General features: G+C 34.2%; 1 protein-coding gene across 8 annotated transcripts in view; it reads right to left on the reverse strand.

Moving 5' to 3' along the window:
- Window positions 1–20,722, reverse strand: part of usp6nl (USP6 N-terminal like) — a 108,360-nt gene that overhangs the window by 24,344 nt on the left and 63,294 nt on the right. For 7 of the 8 annotated variants that reach the window (XM_068219663.2, XM_005164879.6, XM_005164877.6 and 4 more), the window contains 4 exons: window positions 17,028–17,101; window positions 11,989–12,071; window positions 4,677–4,713; window positions 3,326–3,406 (listed from right to left, as the gene is read on the reverse strand). In XM_068219663.2, the coding sequence (XP_068075764.2) occupies window positions 3,326–3,406; window positions 4,677–4,713; window positions 11,989–12,071; window positions 17,028–17,101 (275 nt within the window). 8 annotated transcript variants of the gene reach the window in all.

Below are 20,722 nucleotides of genomic sequence, written 5' to 3' on the forward strand. Positions count from 1 at the left end.
TGTGTCCATTAAATATCCAGCGTTTGGACCTGTTGTCACCTGAGGCAGTTTCAGCGTCCTCCCCTAAACTTGCCTGTCTCCATTTACCTTACTTTTTTTCTGTTTGAGTGTTTGTCAAACGGTTGTTTCAGCACTCTGTGTCTGGATTGTTTCTTTCACAGCTCTCATCAAAATGTTTCTACTGTCATTTGTCCATGGTCCTCTGATGCAGGTCAACATCCACGTTTATGGATACAAAAATATTCTAATAAACTGCTGATACTTTTAAGCAGATAGTTTATATAGGTGAAATAAATTCAGATGTTTAACTTTAAAGTGAATAAACTTGAGGATCTTAACATTTTAAAATACACTACATGACAAAAGTCTTGTCATCGATCCCACTCATAAGAGCAACAAATAATAACTTGACTTCTAGTTGATCATTTTGAAAAGTTCGAGAAGGGATTGTTTTCCGATGAATCATCTGTTGAACTGCTTCTCAATCATCACAAATACTGCAGAAGAATTGAAACTTTATATGGACCAAAGATTCTCACAGAAATCAGTCAGGTTTGGTGAGGGAAAAATCATGGTTGATTTGGGGTTACATTAAGTATGGGGTCATGTCAGCGATCTAAAGAGTGGATGGAATCATCAACAGTCTTAGGTATCAAGACATTTGTGCAGCTCATTACATTACAAACTACGGGGAAGGTAAATTCTTCAGCAGGATAGCGCTTCTTCCCATACTTCTGCATCCACATCAGAGTCCTTAAAGCAAAAAAGGTCAAGGTGCATGGTCCATGATTGACCAGCCTAGTCCCCAGAGATGAACATTATTGAGCATGCCTGGGGTATGATGGAGGAGGAATTGAATATGAATCCAAAGAATCTTGATATCCTCTAGGAGTCCTGCAAGATCGCTTTCTTTGCCAATTCAGTTTACTTTATTGATTAGGTTATTGGAGTCTTTGCAGAGATGTATGGATGCAGTCCTCCAAGCTCATGGGAGTCATACACAATATTTATTCTTTTTCCACTGCACCATGACTTTATATTCTATACTGTGCATTATTTCTGTTAAATAACAAGACTTTTGTCTTGCCTTGCCTTAGGCGAAGTCAGACCTTACTTTCCTAAGGTAATAATTAAAAATCAAGATATGATTATATTTTATTTGGGTACAATAAGCATAATCTAGAGGGGTTTGCCTTTCATATAAGCCACTTTTGATACCAAATGATCAACTAGAAGTCAAGTTATTATTTGACTTGGATGTGCAACAAGACCTTTGTCATGTAGTGCAGATAGAAATTGCACAAATAACTACCTATAATACACTGTAAAAATGCTGGGTTACACACAATTCCTTCATGTTGTTCCAAAACAAATCAATTTATTTAATGTAATTATTTTAACAAATTTGAGTAGATTAAACATAAAACAATTAGGTTATCCCCCAAAACACAGCACATTTTAAAGTAGTTTGAACAAGCAACAAAAATAATTTGTTGAGTGTATGAACAATAAACAAAAACCCTTTTTAAACGCAAAAACTGGTGTTTAAAACATTTTTAGATATATTTTTCCAATTTAAAAATTGATAATGTATCCATTGGTTACAAACAGTAGCAACTTATCTTTATTAAAAAAAAAATGGCTTTGTATTAAAGAACTTAGCAAAGTTTTGATTAACTTATTTTAATCAGGTTTTAACTAAATTTAAGTTCATTTTTTTGGCTTGATTTCAACTTCAAATAACTAAATTAATTTAACATAAAAAAAAAAAATAGCAGCTTTTTTATGTGTGACCTTGACGGTTGAAGATCAAAAAGGATGCAAAATGGGATATAATTATCTGGAAATCTTCATTTTGTTTCCTGAGTGAACACCAATCCTGAATGCATCTTATTCTTTATCAGACAGACGGAGAAGAACAGACTGAGTGCTGACCCTCCACTTCTGAGCATGAGAAAATTGACCAAATTGCTACATAATTATTCAACTCTTGCCGTCATGCAAAATCTGCCTGGTGTTGCTAAGCATTTTTGATTTAGATTCGAATGTCTGTGCTGTCAGTAAGTGAACTATGATGATGTTCATGCAGAAAGTATTAAACTAGACATTCAACTGTTCACTAACAGCTTAATGTCCAGAATAAGTGAACACTTTTAATTTTTTTTTTAAATCTGGACATATTGTGGGAGCTGTCTCATTAACACTATCTGGCTTATATACATTTTGTCGCTGATTTCCAGACATTTCTGAAACACCCTCTAAACAACATGATTTATTTTAATTTTAATTTTATCTCAAACACCAACGAACACAATTTATTTGTATTTTTTTTAGAAAACATGATGTTCAATAATTCAATTCAGTTTGAGTCTGAATGTGTTTTTAGCAGTGATTCACCAGCTTTTTTGTTTAAGTATAGACAGACTAAAATACAGACTTTTGAAAACAGACGTGGCTATCCACAATCACTCTTTGATTGAACTTCTGTATTATTGCCCACCGTTCCCTGATTTGTCAAGCCCTAACACTCAGAATAAATACATATTTTACATTACTGCAAGGGTTGGAGTGGGAGTATGTGTTAATAAAATACAATTTAATGACCAATTTAGTAAATAATATGAATAATACTCTGTATAATTACTGATTTTACATTACTGTGAGGATTGGAGCAGTGGAAGGCTTTGAAAAAATACAATTTTATGAGTAATTTAATAAATAATAGTAATAATACTCTGTATAACTACTGTTTTTACATTACTGTGTGCTTATTTAATAAATATTATAAATAACTTCCAAAATAGGCACATTCCCAATGAAAGCGAATGTTTATGTGTCATACATTTTAGGCTATTGTGAATGGAGATAGTGATTTTCAGCCTGGAGGAGGAGCGTTTTTATTCTAGAATGCTTTTTTTAAACGAACGCACACTTGTGCAAATGCCACCTTGGTGTAGACACTATGTAAACAAACTAATTGTAGTCATAATAAGTAATAATAATTAGTTCTACACAAAGCAATCAACTGCATCAGCATCACGCTACACCTTATTCACCGTGAACCTTTCTCCTTTCACACAGTTAGTAGACAGAAACACAACTGAACACACTAACAGCTGCCTGTAGATGTTCAAACACCAGACAGAGGTGGACAGATTTAGAGCAGCTGAAGCAGGACAGTGGTTTTCTTAGGGGACCAGTTCAATGACGCCTGTTTCGCAGGACAAAGACAGCCGAAGGGAACTGCAGCCATTCACACACACAATATGAAGGAGTTTCTCCAAGTCCTTCAGAGAGTTACCATGTGTTTATGAAGGACACTTACCTTGTCGCTGTTCTTGTATTTCTCCCAGCTCTTCAACATTTTCAGCCATTTTGTCGTTCTCTCCACTTCCAGCTGCTTTTGCTGTGAAGACGAAATGCAAACACGTCGCAATATATTATAAAAAAGGACAAACATCACCTTAATGTTTCATCTAAGTGAAGTTTAATGAAAATGGATTCCAGTGAGATTCATAAAGTGGTTGTAGACTAACAGCCCTATTCAAATCCTAAAAGACGTTTCAGATATTTATTTCTTTACATAATGACCTCAGAGAAAGCAATGTTTTTTAATTTACAGCTGATTATCACTTTAGAACCTGACACTTTAAGTGCTTTTTGTCATGATGAATGTGTGATAAATGAAACTTAATTTGAATATGAATCATCATTTTTTTGATGATAAGAGGATTTTTTCGGTAGCCGTGGGTAAATTTAATAGCACTTGCTTTTATATTTTGTTTTCTAATCCAAAAAACAGTTATTAATTTTGATATTATGTATTCTGCAGTTGCAAAGGGGGAAATTATATAGTAAAATAGAGCTATTGGGACATGGATATAGAAAATTTCAATAAACTTGACTTTAATTATATGTGTGAGAAATCACAAGGAACAAAAAAGCAAAGATCACTAAGCCAACAAATAAATTAAACATATAAATAAATGATACAGCAAAAAGAATTAAAAAAAAAAAGCTAAACAAACATGAAGCAAAAACAAAACAAAACAAAAGCACTAAAACAGAAAACAAATACTTCAAGCACAAAGCAAACAAAACAAAAGGAACAACAAGAAAAGCAAACAAACACAAATGGACAAAGTAATAGAACACTCATGGAAAAATACAAACATAAAACAAAACACACGTGTAACAAATCAAACAAAAAAGAAAAAAAGAAAACAAAATAGTAGAAACATATATATATATATATATATATATATATATATATATATATATATATATATATATATATATATATATATATATATATATATATATATATATATAAACATATATATAACATGTATACAACATGACTGAATATTCTCTTTATTAATAATTAAAAAATCTTGTAGGGACAATGGCTTCTTATTTATTTTGCTATTGGTGAAATAATAATGTGTCTTCAGTATATTTTTTTAATTAAACATCACATTTCCTTAATTTAATGAAGAAAATATAAATTGTCTTAAAATGCAAATTCGAATGAATCGAAGAAAAAAATAATAATTTGGTTGGGTGAATAGTTTGTTCAGATTTTTGTTGCTTAAAAAGCCAACCTATTGTTAGGTGAACTATTCCTAAGTAGATCAGTTATGGTGTGACAAACACAAGCACAGTATTAGACTCACCTTTTCCTCCACTATGTCATACACAAGCTCACCCTCACTGTAAAAAGACAAAACACATTAGATTATACACTGTACACACATGCAATGGGAATTAAATGTAAATACAGGGTTTTTACTTCTTTCCCAAAGTAAAATTTAAGCATTTTCCAGGTTCATTTTCAAACTTTTTTTTCAAACACGTAGGGATGTAACTATTTACCTTGAGCCAGTTGAAAATTGACTCAAATGTGACAATTCAAACCGGTAGACATGTTGAAAGAATCAAGATACAGTTTTTGAACAGAGACAGCGCTGTGTTTACAGCACATTGTAAATGTGCAAAGACCTCAGCTTATGGCAGAAAACATCGATAGGCTGATATTTTATATTTAAAGCACAGTCACAGTTTTAGTTGTTTATATTATTGAGTCTTCTTTAGTTTGTATTATTATTATATATTAATAATATTATTAATAAAACAAAATGATAGGGCTCTTTCACCTTAAATTTTTCAAATAATTTAGTTAAAAAATCGTGACTAAATTACGAATCGTGAGATTAGTATCATGAATCGTATCGAATCATGAGTCAGGTAAACGTTACATCCCTACAAACACATAATTACATATTTTCATACTTCATCACATTATATCAACTGTTTTTTGTTTTAATTATACTGTACTATACTCCATTATACCATGAAATACTACAAGGAAAAATTTTGATGACATGTTCAGTCCAAGCCCAACACTGAATTATTATAAGTCACTCTCTTAAATATGATTTACTCAATCTTAATTGGTTCATATTCCATCCTAAATTGATATTTATTTTAATTTATACAACAGTTCTGTCTGGTTCTTGAATCTCATAGGCTGATAACCCTGCAATATTCTGCAAATAACAGCACTCGTACTGTCTCTTCACCATTCACCCTTGTGTATCACTCCGCCCAGGCGCCCACATATATGGACAAGCTGAGGACACTCTACAGTTTAACAAATAATGCTGCTGATGAACAACATAATGCACTTTTGAGGCTTTTTCAGGTGAGCATGTATTTGTTTAGATTGCAAATATGCAGTTTATTTATAAGGATAGTTCTATTTTTTAAATATTTATCATTTCTGAGCATCGGATTCAGTGCAAAGGCCACCATCAGACTGTCTCAGCAGACCAAAGAAAGTGACAGTTGAGGTTCCACCACAAAATGGCAACAGAGAATGCATAATAAGTGCTTAGGGAAGAAAAACAACCTAAATTTCAAACTACAGCTGATCAAATCAAAATAGATCAGGTAAGTGACATTCTAAGTCCATCTCTGTCTTTTGTATTTTGGAGTGCTCTATTTATACCACAGAAACTGGTAGTGTTTGCTTTGCTCTGGCTTTTTTGGGGTTAATTATTGTGAAATCCAGATTGCAACAGAGAAATACTCTGTAGATTGATGGCATTTCATGTCGTTCAGCCTTATAATCTTAAAATGTCAGCAAAAATAACCTGTTTTTGTCATTCCTTTAGACATTACACTAGAGAATCATTCAAATACTAGCTCTTAAGTAATGTCGGTAAAGTAGCAAAAGTTTCTGCTGTTCTGACGACAGCTGCAGATGTGATTAAAAGGTGGAAGAAAGTAGTTCCTCATACAAAAGAATTTTTGAGACCCTCCATGTTTGATTTTCCTCTTTATATTCACGATTATGCCGTCAAATTGTTATATAAACGCAATATCACACTTGCAGTGCAATATGGCTGTAAATCGGCACTGGAGGGGGGCACTAAGAGACTTGGAATTTAATTATAAGACACCAGTGCTAATATACAGCCATATCACACTGCTACATGTGATATTGCTCATTTCATGAATTGTTCACTCGTAAAATGCATGCATTTTGCTTTTATAGATTTGCAAAAGCAATAGGATTGGTTTGAATAATTAGTTAAATCAATAATTACGTAAGCAACACAATTACATTTTCAAGCAGTTTTAAGCACTTTGTCCAAAAAACAATGCATTTTTCACACCTTGAAATTTATAGATTAAAACTGAAGCATTTTCAAAGATTTCCAGTACCTGTTCGAACCCTGGTAAAAACAAATTTAAGCACTAATCACATATAACTAAAGGCACAAAAATGCTTGCAAAAAAATAAGTTACAAATGACAACATATAAAATAGAAAAAAAACAACAACAAAACAAAGGAATCGCAAACAAAAGAACAAAAAGTTAGTCCGACTACACTGTACTGTCAGAGATTTATTTCTCCTATTTACAGTACGTCTCAAACAGCTACCAAAGTCTGCTCGCTCTTCATATAACTTGATGGCCAGAGAGGGAGCAAAACCATAACCAATAAATCAAACTCTGCTTTCAGCTACTGACGTCAAATTGTGGTTCCTCGCATGTGTATTACTGAAAAAGGAATGAGTTTGTTCCACAGGAAGTGCATGGCTGGATAAATAAACATAACTATTGGAAATGACAGCTCTGTGACCTGAACCCATGAAACTGCTCAAAGTGTGAGATCTTAGTCAGCTACACAAACAGGAAATGACTGTTTCCATGGCGGACATTTTGGATCTGATCTGGGATATTCATGAGGTAACCTGGGGAAGTCGTGACATGACATCGTGGCTGTGTTCCAAACCCTAGTGAGCATCCTTTCTGTCAACACAGGGAGTTTCCTTTCTAAAGCCACATTGTGGTGGAAATGCATTATTAAACTGCTGCATATTTGTTATATTAAGTTTATTATTAAGTTTAATTTAAGTTTACAAGCGGCATGGTTGCTCAGTGGTTAGCACTGTCGCCTCACAGCAAGAAGGTCGCTGATTTGAGTCCTAGTTTGGTCAGTTGGCATTCCTGTGTAAAGTGTGCATGTTCTCCCGTTGTTTGCATGGGTTTCCTTCGGGTGCTCAGGTTCCCCCCACAGTCCAAAGACTATAGGTGAATTAGATAACCTAAATTGGCTGTAGAGTATGAGTGTGTGTGAATGTGAGAGTGTATGGGTGTTTCCCACCGAAGCTTAGATCAGGCCCAAAAAACGAAACTCGACCCTACCCGAGCCTGTGCACCTTGTGTCCGAGCCAGAGCTGGCCCCACACATACTGTAATTATGATCCTGAGCCAGATTTAAACCTGACTATTTTCTTTTATACATGGGCCGTTATAAAAGACGTTCTCAGCTACAATTCTTAGTTGTCTGAAGTACCGAAATGAGTTTAGATTTATCTAAATGAATAATGCAACAACGAAGAAGCATGTAAGCTACATTGTTTGTTTATTTAGAATGGATAGTAAGAAAAGAGGATATTGAATGCCGACTATCGTCCTTTCTGCCATGGCAAGCCTGCTTCATGGGTCTGATCATTTTGAAAGGTCCCATTTTTTGCTATCACCTCTGTCACATTGCACGCGCAAGAAGAGCATGTTTTTTTTTCAGCTAGAATTCGGTGCTGGATACATTTTTGCTGCTGCACAGGCTCATTTAAAGTGACAGTGCACATTGAATGACAGTAAAAAGTAGCAAGTTTCTGCTCTACAAACATGCTGTGCATGTGCTGGTTCAGCTCTGCTTGCAAGTGTGGCGTGAATGTGTGTCAGTGGTGGAGATGCTGTTCAGGAGATTAACATGATACACGTTGCTAACTTTGCTAAAATATTCATAAAATATTTCAAACTATGGCCTAGCTTTCCACTCAATTGGGTTTATTAAGTAAAAAAAAAAAACACAAATACTTGATCACAGCCCAGCTCGAAGATATAAAATATCTGTCTGGGCTTGGGCAGAGAATTTAAACTTGATTTCCCAGTACTAAGTTGTGGCTGTAAGGGCATCAGCTGCGTAAAACACATGCTGGAATAGTTGCCAGTTCATTTCACTGTGGAGACCTCTGATAAGTCAGAGACTAGGTGTGTACAGTGTAATAACTGACCCGCTGGTTACCATATTACTGGATACCATATTAAGAAATGTATAATAATAATAATAATAATTTTAATTATTATAATAACAATTATTTTTTAAAAATCAGTAAAAACACACAAAAAAATGAAGTAAAACACAAAAACAAAACAAGTTAAAAGCAAAAAAGATAAAAGAAAAAAATAATCCCCAAGCAAAGGACAAAGCAATAAAAGCATAAAAACAAATCAAAAGGGACAAAACGCGAACAAAGATGGGACTAAAGACAAAATAAATCCAATACAGATGATAAAATAAATATTTATTAAATATGAAACAATAAAAGTAACACAAAGCAAACAAAAAGAAAAAAAACAAAGCAAACCAATCATACACTTATAAGATAAAAATAAATATAGATCAATATTAAAATGACTACCTTAATGACAAATGTTTACATGTACAGTATTTATATTTGATCCAATATTTTATATGTCAAACTATTATATTTTAACTATATAACTATATATATTATTATTATTATTATTATTATTATTATATCAAACATTCATATTGTACTTGTCCGAGTTACTGTTTCTTGTCTGTCCTGTCTTATTTGCACTTAATGTTGCTTACTCTTAATGCTGTTATTGCTCTTACTCTTATTTTTATTTTAGTTTATCTTATCTTATTTTATTTCATTCTTCTATATTTTTATAGTAGTCCACAGTCCTGTGTTAAGTTGTCAATTTATGTTGTTTGATGTAGCACCTTCTTCCTGGAGGAACATTGTTTTGTTTGACTGTGTACAGCACCGTATATTGTTGAAATGACAATAAAGCCAACTTGACTTGCCTTGACTTGACTAAATAAGATACAAAATTTTTAAACAAAGAAGTGAAAAACAAAGCACCATCCAAGAAACTAAAATGTTAAATTTGTTAGCAAAAAACATAAAAAAAGACATATTTGTTGACAACCTTTTTTCCCAAGAGTAATACGAGACAAAGACTGGACAACATGGGTGTCATTAGATACTGAAAGTAACCGCAGGCAACATTGTTGAAAAAAAAGACTAAAACATGGATCAAAAAAAGATCAAAAGGACCCAAGATACATTTTTGTTATAATACAGTGCACTGCGCAGTTCATTTATTAGATGAGTGGATCAGAGGTTGTCCATTCATAGTTTTCAGTCTTGTGTCTGGCACAGTTTTAGTTTGTTTTAAGCCATAGGGCTTGTCAACTGTGAAGTCAAACCCAGCTCCTTAGGTGCTTTTCTCTGGCCCTTCAAGTAGTCTAGTGTGAAAACGCAACCCTAAAATTAAATTAATTTAGTTAGACAATGGGCCCTGGAGTTATGAAATGAGTCGCAGTTAATAAATGCTGCAGAGCAGAGAACTTTCCCGTGAGACAATGACTGAAAACATGCTGATTTTTTTTGTTTACTTCAATCTTCAGTTTATTTAGCCATTTACTTAAGTGAATCTTTGTCTTCATGTGTGTGTTGATATGTTCAAAGACGAATGTCATTATAAGATAAGATTGTTTTGGGGGGTATTGTTTTGTCAAAAAAATCTTAAGTCAAATATTGTGAAGTTAAAAGATTTTGTTGTGTGCAGTTACAGCGGGGGAAATGAGTATTAAACATGTCAACAACAAAAAATGATGCAGGGAAGTATTGAACACATGAAGAAAGGGAGTTGTGTAAAGGCAGTGAAAGCCCAGACAGCTGAAATCTCTCAGCAGTTCTTCAGCAACCCTCTGACCTTCCAGAGGGCCTTCCTCACTGACCTTCCTCAGTGTAAATGTAGCTGTTTCAGTTCAACATCTATATTAGCAGAAAGATGAAGATACAACCACAGTAAACATTTCAGCAAGACAAAGATCTAAAAAAACAACACAAGCCAAGGAAACTCAAATGGTTTCAGAGAAAGAAAATCAAGCTATAGAATGGCCCAGCCAATCACCTGACTTGAATCCAGCAGAATAAACTAAAATAAAGATCATATTTGACAGACGAAACACACAGAACCACCGAGATTTTTAAACTCTGTTGAACTGGAGAAAGAAATCACATCTGAGCCATAGATGTAACTTCACTATCCATATAACAGGCATCTTTAAGCTGCCATCACCTAAAAAAAAAAGCATTTTATAGAAAGTATAAAATATGCTTCAGTATTTCAGTACTTTTTCCATGTGCCATTTAATTGTTGTTACACAACTAATTTTAAATTTTTTTTTGTTTTGTTGTATTTTCACTTGTGTTGTTTGTGTCTTAACCAAAATCTGGTTCAATTCCATGTTAACAGCTCCTTTAGAAATATTATTCCCAAGAAAAACGTGACATGTTCAATACTTATTTTCCCCGCTGTAAGTCCCATCAATCATGCAGTACTCTGTCCACCGTTGATAACTAATGTGTCTAAAAGAATGTAGTTTTAGACAGAGTAGATTGATTGTTCTACTGATACCTAATATTCTTATAGCTAATATGTCAAGTCTTAATTGATTCAACGTAGACAAAAATTCTGACTTTTAGTCAACTAAAACTAGACCAAATAATGATTCAGAGGACTAAAATATTGCAAACTAAATGACAATTTTGTCAAAAGACTAAGGAAAAATTTGCTATCAAAACAAAACATAATAAAACATATAAAAAAAACATAAAACACAAAACATAGGACAAAAAAAAGAACCAAACGAAACAAAAAAACAAAATAACACATAACAAACAAAAAACTAAACAGAATAAAAAAATTCAACAAAACAAAAGCTAAAGCAAACTAAACTGAATGAAAAATAAAAAAATAAAAAAGAGCTTGACTGACAAAGGAAACAAAAAAGAACAAAATAAATTAAAGATTAAAAAGCCAAACTCACTCTCTCTCTCTCTCTCTCTCTCTCTCTCTCTCTCTCTCTCTCTCTCTCACACACACACACACACACACACACACACACACACACACACACACACACACACACACACACACACACACACACACACACACACACACACACACACACACACACACACACACACCTTCCAAGTGCAAAGCAAAACATGTCTGTGCTGCTAAATCAGCTCTGTCTCTGATTTGCTTACACTTTGTAGTACATTTCCAGTTTGTAACTCATTGCTCCATCTTTTTTAGTATTTTCTCTCTCCTGCTTGTCGTCTATCTTCCCCTACAATTACAGAGCCCTGTTCTGCCAGACACATGTGGCACCCTATAAATATCACATTTTGCACTGCTGTTTAAGGGGCCTCGGTAAACCACAAACCTCCCTGCCAAGAGGACCAGAAAACAGGAGAGGGCAACGGAGCAGACGAACACCAAGATAAGACTCTGAGTTCTTCCCTACACCTGGGCCTGAAGTGTAAAATAAAATAAATAAATAAAAAATGTAAGTTTCTTACTGTAGGAATCCAAAACGGTCCACTGCTTTATACAGTTCAAAATTGGTCTCCTCCCACGGCTCCACCTCCGCTTTTTCTTTACCCTGAAAACACAAATAACATCAGTTGAGGGATCGTTTAAGTGTGTGTGTGTGTGTGTGTGTGTGTGTGTGTGTGTGTGTGTGTGTGTGTGTAGTCGCTGAAGGCTCAAAAGTGTTTGGCTCCAGTGATCTGTGAATTTGTTGTTCATACATATTTAAGGCAGGTAATGAGGGGTGGGCTGAACGTGGACAGCTTCAGTACACCACAAAATAAACTATACAAACAGCAGAAATAAAGAGAGAAGGTGCCTCAGGTTGGAAAAAAAAACCTTTACAACCTTTAAAATATTAAAAAAACCTTTAGTGTTTTTTGTGTCATTGTTTACTAACAGTTTTTCTAAAGTTAACTTTATTCAGAGCTGATTAGAGTGGAGAAAACATTTAAAGTTAGTTTTGTAAAACATTTTCCACTCTGGTATTATAGGATTCACTATAAATATTTAGTTTTATATATTAACAGGGCTTGACGATAAGGACGGCTCAATGGCCCGATGCCAGTATGCGAGGATGATCGGGACAGTAGATTCTGCCTTGTCACTAAAGTTTAATTTGGCTGAGACTGTTTGTCAATTGAGTGCAAATAGTCTTGAGGTGCTTTCACACCAAGACGTTTCTTTCGAAACCTGTCTCGTTTGACATTTGTAAATCTCACAATCACACTTGGATCCTCGCCAAATCAATCGGCCAAGATCGCCTGAATGAGGTGGTCTCAGCTTGATTGACATGAACTCTGGAGCAGATGGATTGTAGTAAAAAAGCTAAATGAAGTAACAAACCAGGCTATATCTCAGTGTATTACAGTCGTATAATAGTGCTGTTGATCCATTATGAAAATTGACTGAAGTTACCATTTGATCATTTTTCTATATTTTCTAATATTTTGTATTAGGCCTATTGTTTTGTTCATTTCTGCACTGATACATGGAAAGAAAAATCAGCATTGATCTGCTTCATAATCTGACTGCAGTCTCGCTTTATCTGTTATTTCTCTCTATAATTTAAGCCTATAATGCAGGGGTAGGGAACCTATGGAGCCACATGTGACTCATTGACCAAAAATGTGTGGCTCTCCAGCTGTCTCTCTTTTATAATATTTTAAAGTTTAAAAAATGAAAACTGTCACTAGAAAGATTGGGGCTTTTTCCTCAATATTAAGTAGTCTATACACAGTTCAGTCCAGCATCCTCCCCTTGTAAGTTCAGACTTCAGAGTTTTATATTATAAGGGCGTACTCACACTAGGTACAGTTGCTTTGAACCATGCCAAAGTGCAATTGCCCCCCTTCCACTCTCCCTCAATGGCCTGCACTCACACTGCATTTTACCTTCTGAACCTGAGCATGCTTACGTCCTCGATGATGTGACTGTTCAGTTTAACAGGACGAGAAGCACAATGGACATAGCTAGAGTTCTATTATTTTAATTGTTTGATATGCAGTGACAAGCAGTCAAATATTTTGATAAACAGATCAGCCACATTTGACGCTCATTTACGTTCATGTAAGTCATTGTGCAGCACATATTAGGTGATTTTCTGAAGGTGGCAGCTGTCGTGCAGTGAGGGATGTGCATATTTAATGAACTACGACAGTTTGCGTTCATTGAAAAGAAAATATAATTAATAAAATCATATAAAACAGTCCCTTAAATGTGACGTTGTGCCTTTAGTTTCCCACTCAGGCACGCTTTGCACTCACACTACAAGCGTAACACGCCAAAGCTTAAACTAACCGCTCTATGGCAAACTTCCATGCCCAGGCGCAGTTTGGAGCACTCACACTTGTCAAACGAACTAAGAAATGGGGGTCAAACACGCTGAGGCACTGTTCGGATAGCCCTGTGTGAGTGCACCCTAAAAAACTACCTACTGTACACCATAAACAATTTTTGCTGCCTTACATTATTTAGTATAAATTAAATATTTTTTTTGTATGAATTAACTTTTCTAGTCATCACAATGTACTCATCTCATCAATCAAACAGAGTAAAAACACCAAGTTAAACTTTGTATAACGTATCAACTTTAGTTTATGTCTGATTAAATATTAAAATAAGTTAAAGCACCATAATAAAATGTTGTCTTGAATTTCTGTCATTATATTTTTAGTGTGTGAATGAGTGAAAACCTCAATGTTAGTATTTATTTTCAGCTCCAGCCAATAACAGAACAGCAACTACTGGGAAGGAGGGGATAAAGAAAGTAAGGGCCTATCTGATAAAACTTTACAACCAATGCATAAAATAAGTGTAATTTATCACACATGTTTGTTTGCGATGTGTATATTGCATATACTATTATTGCAATCACAATAACTTCATGATAAATTGTGCAGCCCTAGTCTAATATGAATGGTCAGAGAAACAGCTATGGCCATTCTAGAAGTTAACAGATTCTGGCAGCTCCAGAGTTAATAGAATTGAGAAGCCTGGAGAATGAGAAAAAGAAAAATGTATTGACAGGAGTGATTTAAAAAAAGTATAAAGAAAATTGAAACTCAGACACAAAATATGAGTAAAGCCAAACCAAGGGCACACGCAGTCATTTATCAGTGTCTCTGCTTCTCGTGTGTCACGGGCATAAATCTACTGTGGGATATGATAATCTGATAGCATGTCACCGTGACACGCATGGCTGTGGACAATATTACGGCTTGTGACAAACACCAAGGACACTTCTCTCCTCCTCTGCTTTCTCTCATGACTCTCCTCAGCCATTTATTCCCCCACTATTGAATTTGCAAGAACAATATTGCACGCAATAGCATGTTTGAATTTGTGTTTTATGATATTTGAGTAACATCTGACATTTAAACAATGAGGGAGCATTAAATGGCATCAGTACTTGGGCACATTCACACTTCCCTTCTTTCACTTCCTTCTGTGGTAACTGGATGAAAAACCTGAGACGGCAGTGGCATGGGTTGTAGATGTGCTGTTTTTATGGATGCGTGCTTTAAAGAGGGTTTATTTATACACATTAGCTCAAAGTTATTGTAGTGTAACTGTTGTGTCAGCACATAAAATAATAACTGTTGTGTCAGCACATAAAAAAGCATTAAAAAGCTTGTTGAATGCCATAGCAAATCATTAAAAGATATTTTTTGCTACCTGGATAATCTGAACGAATGACTGACTGACTGAATGAATGAATGAATGAATGAATGAATGAATGAATTAAAGAAATCTGGAAAAAAATCTGACTCAATAGATGTCACTTAGAAGTCTTTCAGCCAATAACATCTTATGTATAGTTAGGTATCCTACTAAGTTACATGTGCAATCTTCACGAAAACTGACACAAAAGCATAGTTTGATTTTAAAAATATTAATCTGTAAATATGTTTTTGTAAGCATGTGTTGCACTTTAAATGAGAAAAAATAAAAATGAGTGATGAATGTGACAAAAAAGTCAGCGAGTTTACAGTATACAACCTACTTTGCAGAAATTCTGTGAATTAAACTGCACAACTCAAAAGAAATAATGATAAATCAAAGGATAAAACATGGCTCTCTATAGAACAAAAATGATTGACTTTAGTATTTTTTTCATTTATGAGGAAAAAAAAAGTGTCGTTATGGATGTGACACCTCTCCGTTATGGATGTGACAGATGTGAAATTGTCACTAGTGTGATTTTGGTAAATCAAATATAATAGTTTAAAAACACTGACAGATATATTTTTAAGTATTTCTAAAGTACTGTAAAACACTTGCACTCACAAAAAAAGGTTTTGGTATATGGTGAAAACTTTTTTCATGGCAAGGTTGACATTTGCATCAAATTATTCACTTGCAAAGTTTCTTATAGTCAATTAAATGTCTGTTGAAGGAGCAGTTTCAGCAGATATTGTGCAGACAGTCTACTAATACTCAAATGGACCATCAAAATAAAGTGTTACCAAAAGAACAAATGAAATATATCTCGAATCTTCAGAACAAACAAACAAACAAACTTTTCAAAACAAACGAACACAAAACAAAAGTCAAGTAAGTTTTCAAAGGAAAAAAGAGAAACAGAGAAAAAAAATTAAAAACACAACTAAACATTAAACAAACATATAAACAAACAAAACTTTCTAAAAAGCCTGCCAAATTATTTTTCAAAACAAACCAGCATAAACCACTACAGTCAAGTAAGTCTTTAGACAAAAAAGAAAAACAGAAAACAAAAAAGTCAAAACAAAACTAAACATTCAACAAACAAATAAACAAACAAAACCCTTAAAAACAAACAGCCAAATTAGTTTTCGAAACAGAAAACAAAAGACTAGCTTTTGGCACAACAAAAAACATAATAAATATAAAAAATAAATAATAAAATAAATACTAAACAACACCCAAGTTAGTCTAGAAAACAAATATAAGAAAAAAATCTTAGTTAAAAAAAAATGAGTTAGATTAAAATAACAATCAAGATGTACTACAGCATGCAAGTTGTGCTCTCTGAGTCAAGAGTACAATCCCAGTGTAGGAGAGCTTATCACAATCCAATTAACACACACGTTACGGAATTACAGCCCCCTAATGAGAGCTCAGATTACACTCAATTTAGCCTATCAATTTACAAACCGGACACACATGAGAGACTTTATGGCGGAAAATAACGAGACCTTTTAAACGCCAAGGCACAATACTCTTAGAAAGATGACAAAGCCAAAGCTAACTTCATATTTATTACCACAAAATCATTACTATTGTATCTTTGAATCGAGACTTTGAGAACCCCTGGTTTAGGCACTGGTCCTGTTTTAAACATATTGATTTAGCAGCAGATTTGACACCAGATTTTTACCCTGCTCTGATTAGAATAGAGAATAATTGAGATGAAAACAAGAACAATTAATTGTGACATTTGCGGCTTGTGAAATATGACAAATCTGATTGGATGGGAAAAGGTATTACATCCAAGTGTTTTGGAAGGGTGTTTGCTCATAAATGAACATCAGCTGTCTTCTCTCACCTTATCATATTTGGCGAGTATCTCAGCTCGCTCCTGTTCCAACTTCACTGCAGCATCTTGCTCAGAATCAGACGCTGGAAAGAGAAACAGACACCAATTAGCTGCAATTTTCACCATCCACTGTGCGAATCCTCTCTAATAAGCCTGGCTTTCAGAAATTAAGATACAGGAATGGTGGACTTTTGTCCCCACATGGACACACACGCACACATTTTCTCTTTTCTATCTGCTCGAGCATAGCAACAAGTGGCTGTTCAAATAGGTCTGAGCCAGTCTGTGCCTCTCAAGGGCAAACTGCGTCATTCGCGGCTAAAGCAAACATTCTGAGGCTGCTTTTATAGGAAAGATTCAGAATCAATAGGGTCTCTATAAATTGCATGTCTACATGATGTACAGCGAATAATGTGGATGTGTTCTTTAGTTATTGTAAAAATGTGCACAATTGGAGGCAGAGTACTAAAAAAACATCAATTGAATGCATTCTTGATTTGACAAATATGAAGTCTGCTTCAGAAAACCAGCCAAAATGCGACGAGATGAAGAAAAGGGAGGATGATAGGAATTTAAAACACTTCTTGTAAAATAAATGGAAGTGGAATAATTCATGGGATGATGTTCATTAATTTTGAAGGTCAGATTACGTGTCTTTTTGCTTTGCGAGGGAGGTAAAGTAATAAAATTTAGATAAGAAGATAAAGCTAAAAATATGCAACTCCACATTTGTTCAAGAGCTTTTGGCACAGATATCTCCTGATTTCAGTCACAAACACAAAGAAATAACAACATTATGCAAGTATCATTAATAATCTGTACAGTTCATTCATCAGTCTAACTCTTGTCATGACTTCGTAACCCTATAAACCTGATGGCTATTTTGGGACACAAAGATGGGATTTGATGAAATGGAGTTCAAATGTAGTTCAAAACATTAGTCACGTGACTTCAATGATGAAAAAAGCCTTGGAGAGAAAGAACGACAGAAAAAAGCTGGCTACAAGGATAGTTCACTCCAAAATTAAACAATGTCATCATTTATTCATCCTCATCTTGTTTCAAACCTGTCTGCTGAACACAAAAGACAACATTTATGGCCATACAATGGAAATAACAGGTTATCAAAATTGAACCCCTTAACTGTCAAGGTCTCAGAAGTGGGATGCTTTTTGAACCATATTTATTAGCATTTTTAAAATTCTATATTTGTCTAAACCTGAACTTATGTTGACAAACTATATAGAATATCCATGTCATGTAAGATTGTGAAATCTTAGGGTGAGTGTCTTGGGGTCAATAAAATAAGGTCAGACTTTTCATTTTGCACAATGTCTTTAAAATCTCACATGTATAAATGAAAATAAATGTTAATACGAAAAAAAAAAAAAAATGCTTGGTTCCACACAATTCCTTCATGTTGTCCCAACACAATTTGATTAAGTTTACTTAAATGTTTTTACAAATTTAAGGGGTTTGAACATAAAACAATTATGTTGTCCCTCCAAAAACTTAAGAACAGTGTTGGTTAAACTCATATTACATAAGTAGATTGAAGTAATTTCTCTCCCAAAAATACACACTGCACATAAACACTCAAAATCAAATTGCAGTGTTTCATGAAATATATTTTAGTTTTATACAAACACAATTTCTTGTGTTGTCATTTTTTTCTAGAGCTCATTTTATTTTATTTCAGAGCTTCTCATTTGCTTTATTCAAAAAATCTACACTTTTTGTTTTTGTAATTATGATAGTTATTTGAGATTTATTTTGTCTTTTCAGCCACTTATTTCTCATTTCCAGAATATTTTATTAATTTGATGATGTCAATATATTACATACTTTATACATCTTGAATGCTTCAGCAATACTGTACAAAATGTCATGCCAATAAAGCAACCTGAACTTGAATGCGAGATAGAGAGAAGCAGATTTACTTGTCAGTGGGTGCACATGGCTCTGATATAGCATAAAAGTAAGAGAAATAGTGGATGTCTTAAATTTAACAGTGTTTTTTTTTTTTACTTTATCCCACTGAAAAGAAACAGTTTAAAGCAGTTTATTAATAAATAAAAGTATTGTCAAACATCTGATTATGCTTTGTTTGTTGCATAGTTACCATTTATGTGATGTGGGTAAAAGATGTGTTTTTGGCTACTAGGGCTGGGCGATATGACAAAAACGCAATCTTAAATAATTGTTTTCCATATTGAACGATAACTATATATATTCCGATATCAGTTGTAATGCTTCCAGATTTAAGAGTACCCCAACAACGACTGAAGCCACAAATTAGAGGGTCCAAATGGCATAACATATTTTCAGTGGGTGATGATATTTGGCCGCAGGAAATTCGGTGCATCTCTGATATCTCTAATATCAACACACTTTTAGATTTCCCTTGTTGCACATTTCTGCTATGTGATTGACTCTTAGATCAATATAGAGTAAAAAGTATATGATACATTTATTTTCAGTTAGGGCTGTGCGATTTGGGGAAAATATTGTGAGTTTTTTGACAGATATTGCAAATTTGATTTGTAGCTTTAGCACAATAATCTGTATTATAGCTTCTTATTACTAAAATGTAGTGAATGTGAACTGATCCGATATTAACTTATATTAGCAAACAACTGTGGAATTGTCATTTGCATGCTACTAGATTGAGTGTCACTGGCAATACTTTCAGTTTACTTTTTAGCAAGACGCTCCTCATATTGCTGCCTGTGGTGCTTTTTAGGTGCTGATTGTTGTATTTCCTCATGCTGTGGCAACATTTCTTCGACAGCTTTCTTCGAAGCTTGCACTTGTTCACTTTCCTGTTTGTTTGATTTTTTATTGTGGATGTTTCACATAGTTTGGTTGCGCAATTCTGATTGGGCAGAACGGAAGCGTGCTCACTCAATTGTCTAGGAAGACCGTCACACACAGGAGGCAGTCAAGCATTTGCTCTGGGTGGGGGAAGTAGCTTATCGTAAAATCTCAAGTCGCGATTGCTTTTCTATTTCAATTAATCGCACAGCCATATTTTCAGTAATAAAAAAAGCTTGTCTATTTCCCAAATCATGATTCATAAAAATCAACTTGTATAATTTAGCAATTACATTTGACCAATTTTTCACTATGTGCAAATATTTTTGTTAGCAATGCTCTTTTTTATTTCTGTTTTATACATCTAAAAACGGTGATTAATCCTATAAACTATATTATTAGCATTACATATATTAATATTTAGAAACACATTCTACTGTACACTAGTAATATTCCCAAGTTTTTAGAAAGCATGTCTGTGTTTATATGATATGACTGTAGCCTATTTAAGAATAGAATGGTAAAATACTTATGCATTTCATTTTTGGCCAATGCACAAAGCAGTTTTCTATATATTCACAATCTGAGAGAAGAGGTTTTTCAGTAAAAATAGACAGACGCTGTTGAGAAGGCTTAACTTTATCAAATCTTGGACATTTTCCTGTAGCAGAGCCAGAGCGAGATAAAAGAAAAGCATCTGTCTGAGGGCAATCCCTACCAGATCCCAGCCTTTACTTTGATGCTGTCTATAAAATGCAAAGTCGCACAATCAGATGGAAACATTCTCCCGTGAAAAGCTCTGTTGAGGGGATACTGATGTAGCTTTGGCTTTTCTGTGCTGTCGCTATTGTGCAAACACATCTATTTTTCACATGCAGCCGGCCAATGAA

This window comes from Danio rerio, chromosome 4 (assembly GCF_049306965.1).
Source record: "Danio rerio strain Tuebingen ecotype United States chromosome 4, GRCz12tu, whole genome shotgun sequence".
NCBI classification, from domain to species: domain Eukaryota; kingdom Metazoa; phylum Chordata; class Actinopteri; order Cypriniformes; family Danionidae; genus Danio; species Danio rerio.